General features: G+C 35.2%; 1 protein-coding gene across 4 annotated transcripts; it reads left to right on the top strand.

Annotated features, from left to right (window-relative positions):
* Positions 1–5,963: 5,963 nt before the first annotated feature.
* Positions 5,964–10,167, top strand: LOC107863550 (B3 domain-containing transcription factor NGA1). Of its 4 annotated transcripts, none has more exons than XM_047413557.1 (3): positions 5,964–7,865; positions 8,512–8,604; positions 9,856–10,167. In XM_047413557.1, the coding sequence occupies exons 1-2, from the start codon at positions 6,467–6,469 to the stop codon at positions 8,559–8,561; spliced, it is 1,449 nt and encodes a 482-aa protein (XP_047269513.1). In that variant the 5' UTR covers positions 5,964–6,466; the 3' UTR covers positions 8,562–8,604; positions 9,856–10,167. The 4 variants fall into 4 exon arrangements, 3 of the variants coding, with proteins under 3 accessions (XP_047269513.1, XP_016565005.1, XP_016565012.1); XM_016709519.2 differs by lacking the exon at positions 9,856–10,167 and adding an exon at positions 8,761–9,832; XR_007056504.1 differs by lacking the exon at positions 9,856–10,167 and having other exon boundaries at positions 5,964–8,027; positions 8,512–8,616.
* The last annotated feature ends 332 nt before the right edge of the window (positions 10,168–10,499 follow it).

Here is a 10,499-nt window from a genome sequence, read left to right as displayed (position 1 = left end):
GTTACTTATTATATATTTGTACAAAATATATATAATAATAAATATACATATATATATATATATATATATATATATATATATATATATTGTTCATATAATTTTGATTTAACTGATTTTTATTTTTTTTGAAAAGTCAAAAATCGAAACCAAAATTAAATTTCGGTTTGAACCAAAATAAACCCTAATTGCATGAGACATAAATACAGTTGAGGTCCTAGTAATGTGCTCTTTCAGAAGAAGTTTCAATTTGCAATCAACAAACTTTTTCATCCCTTTCTGTCTTGATATACTGCAAAGAGAGAACTTCAGTAAAATTTATTGGTGTAATGTATAAGGCGTGTGGACTTAGGCTTCAAACTCATCATTATCTCTTGAGCTGTTTTTTAAATTGAATTAGATAAAAGATCCGTTTCTTCATCAAACTACGCTAGATAAACTTCATCAACATTGTTTTCACAACCAATTATCAAGTCAATTTAAGATTGTGTGCTTTTGTGCTTTTTAATAAATGCCATTGTGTTATATATATAGAGAGACCTGTGAATATTTTAACAAAATGAGTGATGAGATTGTAGAGTTTTCTCCTTCCATGTTGTCAAATTTAAGAAATAGAAAAGGGACATATATATATATATATATACTTGTGAATTATCATAAATGATATCATATATACTTAGTTATTTTTTCGGTATGTATATATTTCTATCGTTAATCTTTTGGATTGTATATATTCTTTATTCTAACGACGGAAGTTGTCACATGTAAACCTTATAATCGAATAAGGGGGTTTATAATTCGTGTTCTCAAACCCAACTCACAATTTATAATATATATATTAAGATCATAATTTCGTCATGGAAAAATAAATAAATTCACAACTCATGCTCAAAATCATCTTTCGAAACTCATCTCATATATACAAAAGATTTTAATTCATGCTCTTACGTTGTTTCTCGAAATCGTACATATACACATACATGATAATCATTCGAAATCCATAAGGAAAAATGTAATTAGCCCATGATATTTAGAATAGATCTACAAACCTTGAATCTAAGAAGACGTAGCATAAAATCCGACCTTGAAGCTAAAGATCCTCAAACCCTGGTAGTTTCTTTCTTCTGACTTATGGAATGAAACTTAGGAATTTCACAGAGGCAATAATACGTTTTGAAGATGTCTTAAATCGTGGGGAATGGTTTAAAGGGGAAAAGACTAAAAAGTCCATCTAAGACATTTAAAAACAACCATGGGAGACACAGCCTTTGCGATGCGAGGGCTATCGCAGGGACTAGCCTCCGCGGGGCGGCACCCATCTCGTGAACCAGCCTCCGCGGTGCGGTGCCCATTGCGGGAACCTGACTCCGTGACGCGGGGCCATCGCTGAGGCTTACTTCCTCCGTGTCTCAAAAATGTCTCGAACCCTTCAAAAATTCCGAAATTTCGAAATTCCTCCGAGTTACCCTTTTAAAAACTCCGATCATGATTTGAGTCAAAATTTGGTATTTCAAGTATGAAAAGACCAATAATAAAAGAATCGAAATTTGAGGATGGTACAGATATATACAATCCAAAGGATTAACGGTAGAAATATCTACATACCTAAAGTATAACGAATGATATATGCCTACCATTTATGATAATTCCGAGGTATATATGTCCCTTTCCCGATTACAAAATTATATATGCATTTTCATTTCGGCCTGAGGCACACAGCTGAGAAACATTAATTCATTTCTTTCAATATATATACACATATACCAGTGATATTAATTAGTACTACATACATGCATGATTTTATTATAAGCTCATACAACCACAAACATATTTAATAATTTAACAATCTTTTCACCCACCAGACCATTCTATTGCCTGCTAGTATTTGGTCCATGGCATACCTACGTGGTCCCATCTCCATTGGTAGAAAGATGCAACTTTGGAATGGTCACCCTTACCATCAAAGTTGTTTACCATGTGGAGCTTTTTAGTTTCCTTCTTCAAATACAACTCCTATTATGTCTTACCAGCAACACTTTTTTTCCAGTCATCTGGGAGTGTTGCATTTCATACCATAAGCTTTAGTTACAAGTTACAACACAAGGATGCATGGAGACTATCCATCAAAAAAAGAATGAGCTTACAATAAAAAGAAACTATTGCTCATTATTCGACTTCTATTGCAAACTAACAAAAAAGTTTGCCTTAATTATCAAATTTTGATCTTATGCTGGGGACTTGTCTCAAGTCCATGAGAAAAGGTCCTTTACCAGCAACACTTAAATATTGTCGACACAAATATATCTTATCCGTCAAATAACCTACCAATTACCTACCTTCCAACTTTCTTCTCCTTGTACTATTGCTTAAAACTCTTTTTCTTTTGGGTGAATTTTTTTGTTATTATTCTACATATGACAGCTAATTACAATCTTCCCAGAGTTCTTCCTCCTCCCCAAAGCTTTTGCTACTCCCTAGAAGCAATTATTTTTTCTCAAAAGCTTAGTCCAACAATAAGCACATTTTAGAAAATATAAGCTTTTGGCCAAACATGCTAAAAATAATCGTCATCAAAGATATATAAAATAACATTAATTTTTGGTTTGGAAATGCGTGGTTTGCATTGTTGAAACCTGATCTGTCGTTAACCGAAAAAAAAAACCTGATCTGCCATGTAAATCATAATTTGTCAGTTGAGTGGTCGAGAGAGCTTTATCTATGATAGGGTGTGGTTTTAATTTGATGTCTTTGGCTAGACAATATAACAATAGAGGACGTAATTAGTTGGCCTGGCTTGACTTGGTATTTGACTAAAATGTGTTCGTTCGTAAAAGAAATTGTGCAACCATAACAGGATTACAATCTCTTTGTAGTCACAGTAACAAATGAGACACTCTAATTAATAATGGAGTTCTTTGCATTGGCACCTTAATTGTTTTTTTTTTTTTTTTTTTTTTTTTGTGTGTGTGGGGTGGGGGGGTCTGGTGAGTTGCACCCTATTTTATGATTGCTCAAAAAACATGAAAATAGCATTTATGGCGTCTAATTAACCAAAAAAGTCCCCTAAATATATATAGTTTTCCACTTTTTTGCTCATCTTTTAACTGCTTTGCTTTTCTTGCTCCGGTATATCTATCAGTACATTGTTGAAAGAAACTTCAGAATTTCCTTTGTGTTCTTGCTGCAGCAATTTCCATGGGGTTGCAAAGTTTTCGACTTCACAAGTTAAAGGATTGTATTAGTGGAAGTGAAAATGATGGGCAAAATATATTCAGGAGTTTAATTATATATCATTAAGGTTTCATTGCTCAATATATTCACAACAGCAGAGAAAAAATTAAAGGAAATTTGCAGATGAAGCATAGATGATAGATGTACGTTTTCCTTTTCTCCTTATATTTGTTTTGTTGTTTTTGAACTCTCTTAATTGGACAAATTGCAAAGGAGAAAACCTTCATGAAGCTTACTGTACGTCATTTCAAAGAACTTGAATTAATGTAAACTTTTCTGAGAGTTTAAGCTGAAATTAAAAAAAATAAAAAAAAGAAGTAGAAGATTTGGGGTACATAATTATAGTTTTCCTGTCTTGCTCTAGAAAAGGAGCGATTCTATTGTTTTAATTTGCCAAGAAATTAAGGGGCAAGAAATATTGAAATTAATAGAATAAGGTGTAACATAGATAAGTGAAGCAAAATGCACCGTGTACGATTTTACTTGATGTTTTAAAAGTAAATAGCCGAAAATTTATAGAATTGTATCAATATTAATTAGAAACAGACGATTTAGAAAAGTTTCTTTTAGTTATACACAATTGAATAATAATAAAAAAATGAATATGATACAATACTTTCAAAAATAACAAATTGATTTGGACAGAGACAGACGCAATGAAACAGCAAGAACTACTAGCTAAGAAGGGAAAAGGAAAAGGTTAAATTAATCAAGTGTATATTTAAGTTGCAATGCTTGGTCTATCAATGTATAGAGGTAGCGTGCAAAGAGATTAGTAGTACTTTATACTCTACTTGGGGAGGGGAGAAAGTACTGTTTTAAAGGGATATATTAATAGCGATGATTTCCACATGGTCCTCCAATATGAGCATGGCAATGGCATCATTGGCCTCCGATCCAACGCCTGCTAGCTAGTCTAGGTGGTCCTCTCCCTCTCTATGATAGACTGTACTCTGCCTCAAGCAACCAGCCAATCCTGAGAAAGGGATACGTCTTCCAACCCCCACCACCCCTATCCCAATCAAAAGTAAAAAGAAAATTTCAACCCTCCCTTTCCTTCCTTCTTTCTTTCTTTCTTTCTTTCCTTCTTTCATATACATATATAATACTCTAGTAGCTAGCAAGTACTAGCTAGTAATAAATTAAAGGAGACCTGGTCCCCGATATAGCTAATTCAATATCCCCATCTGTACCATTATATTCTTTTGGAGCTCTTGTCCAGCATATTTGAGCACTTAAAAGTAGATCGTTCATTTATTTATTGGAGCACCTACATATATATATACTACTAATAAAAAAATCATTATTATAATTATGGGACTGTTCAAACAGCATTTGTGAATTGTAATACATATGGAGTAAAGGAATCTTACATGAAAGTAGTAGGTAGCCACCCCCCAGCTACCTATGAAGTATGAAGACGCAGGATCAACTTCACTCTAATTGCTACCTACATGCTAATAAATTAATTAGCATCGTACGGACTTATTTATATGTAGAGACAGCAAGTCAATAATCCAAATCCAATCCTGTTTAATTAATACGAAAATGCTTGTTGCCGTCTACGTCCTCGTGTCTTAATAATAAATATTCAGGCCAAACCATTTGCAAATACATGTATTACTATTTACTACTAGCTAATTATCACAAATTATTAATACTGATCTTAATAATGTTCATAATACATTAGTCACCACACCGCAAACTATCTCCCAAATTTTAATGCCTACTCATAATAATACGCCGCCCTCCCAAAATAAAGTTATAAAAATCACAAAAAAAAAAGAAAAGAAAAGGAAAACTGAAGTGAGAACAAACGAGGAGGCTAGGGTAAAAACTTATACGCAGTCAGTGTATATATCAAATTAATGTTCTTTACCTGATTAAGTGATTAAATTAAGTAAAATATTTGATAATTAATCATAATTAAGTAATATAAATTCTAAATTTAAACATATATCATGCATATATTGACTTAATATATACATCGAATGCATGTAAGGCTTAGCTGAAGGCTAGTGGTATAAATTAAGATAATATTGGAAACTCGTGCTTTATGGAACAGCTGGCGTTGCCGTGGGCCTAAATACGAATAGAAAAGGGTCTGCCCTTAATTTTTTACTATTGTTTATGCTGTCAAATAATTTTTTGCTGAACATAATTATTGGTGCATTTCAATTTATATGAGTTAGTTTGATTTATGAAGTAAAATGAAATAAAGAGTAGGACTTTAGAAATTTGTAGCTTAAAATAAGTCAAACGTGTTGGTGTGATTATAAATCATTTCAATAAGGATAAAATATATATTTTAAAATTAAATTGTTACTAAATGTATAAATATGATGATTTTTTGTGACTAACTAAAAAGAAAAATAAGTTATATAGATTAAAACGAAAAAAATCTATTATTAACATTACAATATTTAGTAAGTTATGCTCAAAGAAGTTAAAATTAAAAGTAAGCTTAACATAGTTAGCGGAGCTTAATTATTGTACTCGAGTAGTATATACTACCTTGTAGGAGTAAAAGAGAAACTAGTGCTAAAGAGTATGGAATTGCAATTTAATTTGGACACTACCAAGTCTGATGACAAGGACGAGCTCACATGAACCAAACCAGATAATTCGTGGGCCCGTCGAGAGAGAGAGTCCATCCTTACGATTACCCACAGCGATTGAACTCGATAGGAAGGAAAGAAAGTCTAAAAGAGAATAACTTGAATGAAATTTGCCTAACTTAAAAAAGAAGATTCCACCCACTTAGACAAATTACCCACGTACCTTGTCATCCTGGCTCCATCTCTCTTTCTCTTTCTCTCTCTCTCACACACACACAAAAGATAAAAAGGAAAAAAAAAAAAAACTGAAAAAAAGGTCAACTAGAAGAAGTATGCTCTTGAATCTCAGTACTGATCTGGGAGTCTGGAATGGGTCGGTTGATAATGAGAGAGTCATCACCTCTTTGAGCTAGTCTTCCTGGACAAATTAAACTAGAAAGCACTCTATCACCTTCATTAGCTTTCCAATTTTCCGTGTTCTAGTTTATGGGTAATGGGAGGATACTCTTTCAACCCTAATTCCAGCTCCTCTCAGAGTCAGACTAGTTGTGCCTGCAGTAGTAACAACTAACCATAGTATTACTGGACACAAGGAGGGTCTTGCTGGCTTTTTGGGGGCTTGTTTCCTATCTTCAGTTACACATCTCTAGTTAGATCTATGCCTTGGACAGTCCTAGATCATGAATTTCTTCTCAGGTGGACATGGCTTCAACGATCAAGGTTCCTCAAAAGGTACACACCCATTTTCTAATTCTTCTTCCTCTTCTAGCCAGAAGATTCTAGTGCCTTTCTCCTATCATCAGCAGAGAAGAAGTTGGTTAAGCAGCAGCAGCATCACTAGTAATAGTAGTGAAGATAATACTGATCCCGTGATGATGGATACTCCTCCTAGCACAAATCTTTGTGAGGGCGACCCTGTAGATGAAAATCATCTCCTTGAGCTAGGAGTTGGTGAAAGCAATGCAATGGCGCTGATTGAGAGAGAACACATGTTCGATAAGGTAGTTACTCCCAGTGACGTCGGCAAGCTCAATCGGTTAGTCATTCCCAAACAGCACGCTGAAAAGTATTTTCCTTTGGATTCCTCCACCAACGAGAAAGGCCTCCTTCTCAATTTCGAAGATAGGAATGGAAAACCTTGGCGGTTCAGATATTCCTACTGGAATAGCAGTCAAAGTTATGTAATGACCAAAGGTTGGAGCCGCTTCGTGAAGGAGAAGAAGCTCGATGCTGGGGATATTGTCTCATTTCAGCGTGGAGTTGGTGAATTAGGCAAGGATCGTCTCTTCATCGACTGGAGGCGCCGTCCAGACGCCCCAGACCATCTCTTCACTACTCATTTGCCGCTTTCACACCATTTCTCTAATAATAATTTCTACCGCTCCAATATTCACTACCCAGCAGCAGCTTCTGCTTGGAACCGTCCGCTATTTTTGCAGCCGTCACCATCTGACAGTTCATATTTACATTCCCGTATGATGATGGAACCTGCAGCTGGCAGCATGTCTCGTCAGCAGCAATCTTATTCTCCCCATAGCAACAGTGCCTATGGATCCGTTGGAAACTGTCCTAATTATTACTACGATGTCACTTGTAATTTCGACAACATGAATAGCAACAGTGCCACAGTGGTAAATGGAAACCCTCCTCCGAGCGGATCATTAGTTTATCTCAGATCGGGGTCAGCTGCAGCTGTTGCTGCCCAAGTCCCACAACAAGTTGGGTTAATGCAAAGATGTACTAGTAGTAGTACTAGTACAAGTACTGTTGGGGGGAGTGGCAGGATTGTGGAGCCGGTGGTGTTCGACTTGGTACCCGTTGTCCAAGGCAAGTCAGCAGCAAAGCGACTCAGGCTGTTCGGCGTGAATATGGACTGTTCCATCTCAGACTCGGATGAATCATGTGAAATCATGTCCTCATCCTCCTCCTTGCCTAGTCCCGCGGCTACAACAACTTATTCTCATGTTCCCCAATTTTTGTCATCATCACCCCCAATTCCTTCGCTTCAATGCAGGACTTTTAACAGCTACGAAGTCAACCCGCCACCGGCAGCCACCGAAGAAGAAGCATTCGACAAAGGCAAGACATCCATGTCCTTGGATTTGGATATTTGATAATTTCTAAAACTCCCCAACTGTTAAATTATCGAAGAGAATTATCCTTCATCATGATTGATTTTGTGGCACGCACGGGCCATCCAGCACAACCCGTTGGGTACCTCATTCTGGCTTCCTGAGAAAAGTAATGCTATTCGAGTTAACTTTTCAAATGGAAAAAATGAGCAAATGTCCAAGTTGAATTTGTGTATAATAATACTCTAATAGAGGATTATGAAATACTTTGCAAATACTAAAATGTCACACTATATATAGATCCTTTAATTTTATGTTTGAATTTCCAACTGCTACGTACCTTCAAAGTGTTGTAGTCTTTCATCAGTTTTCCATCATATCATAGTGATTAAAAACAAGAGCAAAAGAGTGTCATAATTATTACTTAATTATACATATATTTACTTCATTTTTATAAATTTATTTTCCCCATCTGCAACAACCTTTGCTGTATTGATTTCCCTATATATCTAGTGGAGTAAGTACGTAGCAGTGGGAATGCATAACTAGCTCCTCAGCGACGTCATTCAGGCTAATGAATAATGGGAAGGGAATTAACAAAAGTCACACTTACCTTTTTCATGAATGAATTTTGTTTTTATTACCTTTGGTAGGTTGTTGTTCTTGTCGCTGCTTCGTTGGACATGCCTGCCAGGTACTATGACTGCTTCAGAGCTAGCTATCTGGCTTGCTAGCTTTTATAAAAGGTACGTACATAACATTTCATCTTGACTAGCTAACTTGGCCATCTATCATCAACTGATCATGCGAGCTACTTCTAAAGTCTAAATATGCTTCTAGTAGATAGATATCTTGTTTTTTTTCTTCAGTCACTAGTCATCATCGTTTTTCAATTTTTGTAGCTACTTCCAATCAGATCGATCTACATATGTATGCCTCTTCTGTTCCAAAAAGTTTACAGGTCAATGCCTCAGCCCAATCTTGTTGAGAAAAAAGTTCCCATTTATATGTATATATTGTCTCCTTTCTTTAAACAATTATACAGCTGCATCTAAAGTAATTGTACGTTGGTTTTTATCTTTCTGAGTAGTGAACACATATTAGCTGCATCTTTAAAGAAAATTCGGAAACTTTAAAAGAACCAATAATCGAATTTGCTGGGTTGATATTCGAGGTAAGCAAAGCTCTTAGGTAATTCCTCTTTATTCATTTTACGATAACTAAGTATATACCCAATCTATTGTTCCTTTCATTTCATCTTTGAAGGGTGCATGTGGTATTTAAGAAAGAGAGAGTTCTCGCACGTAGGCTTAAACATGTTATATGACATTTGTATGAATACAAGAGCATATCAAATGTCAAGTGCATGTAATGTTAAAATAGTTTCCAAATCATATTGAAGTATGTCTTCCTTTATTGCTTTGCTTCACCCACTCCAATTTCATACCCTTATAAATACAATGTTAAGCTTTCAAATTAATTAACTACCGATCATGATCATGTGTGTATTAAAGCAAAAACATATTCAACCTTCTAATAATGTAGTTTCGTTTGTTCTCTAAGATCTAGTGATGTCCTAACCTTAACATTTCTATATAAACTAGTATGTTGTTTTCAGAAAGTGTTGTTATATCATTCATATACACAATTAGTAATGGGAGCTAGCTTTGCCTTGGCTAAAAGAGAGAAGTAGATTCTCAAGGTAACTAAAACCAAGCTAAGTAGGAAAAACCAAAATACTAGCTGGCTCTTTTCAGGTAATAAATATACTTAGCATGTCGGCAAGCTGTTGTTCTTTTGTAAAAGCACAAGTTGGTCGTCTTTAATTTGACATTGTGTGTTAACCTTAACATCGATTGAATAGTACATACTTTAAGTTGTAAATTTTTCTTATATATCAAAAGCTTGAATTGGATCACTATTTTTCTCTTTCCTTTTTTATGGTCTAAAGCTCCCCTCGGAATATATAAATTTTTTATTTACTAATTTCCCTCTAGTTCACCGGTGGGGTGCTAGATATATCGAGAATAAGTACAAGAGGAGAGCTTGAGCTTACCTCACAATACAAGGATAAATGATTTATCCTTCGCAAAAGGACGGTTAGGAGGGATGTACAAATGATAAGCCAAAAGGTACATAGAGAGGAAGCACCTGACGACCTCTTCATTACAAGAAGGGAATGAACAGTATTTTTCAATTCCTACAAATTGGATCACTGTTGAAATCATTACACAAATTACATAAGAAGATAACAGTTTCAGAAGTGTGCATCGTTAACCTGTATATATAATTTCTTTGCAGTGCCTTAGTTATATAGATGTTGCTTCTCTCTTTCTTCCTATCTCTTTCGTTCTTTAATTTGTTCCTGTTTCAGAATGCTATTTTGATCAAGGTTTCTTTCCTTGCATACAAAGAGTGAGTGTCCAAGCAACCTGATAGTCAATAGCAAACGTGCACGGTTGACACCCTTTTCAATAGTACCATTAGATGCAGTGCGTTTTTTACCCTGCGCAAATTATATATATAGGGCATGCATCGAAATAGTCGTACCACTTATATAAGTGTACATAATTAGACCACCTTAATCTTATCACGTAAATTCAAGTAGAGATGGCTCTATTTGAAGGAGAAGGCCGGAGAG

The sequence above is a fragment of the Capsicum annuum genome, chromosome 1, assembly GCF_002878395.1.
Source record: "Capsicum annuum cultivar UCD-10X-F1 chromosome 1, UCD10Xv1.1, whole genome shotgun sequence".
In the NCBI taxonomy this organism is placed as follows: Eukaryota; Viridiplantae; Streptophyta; class Magnoliopsida; order Solanales; family Solanaceae; genus Capsicum; species Capsicum annuum.
Note: the sequence above shows the minus strand (reverse complement) of the source record. Positions and strands in the feature narration are given on the sequence as shown.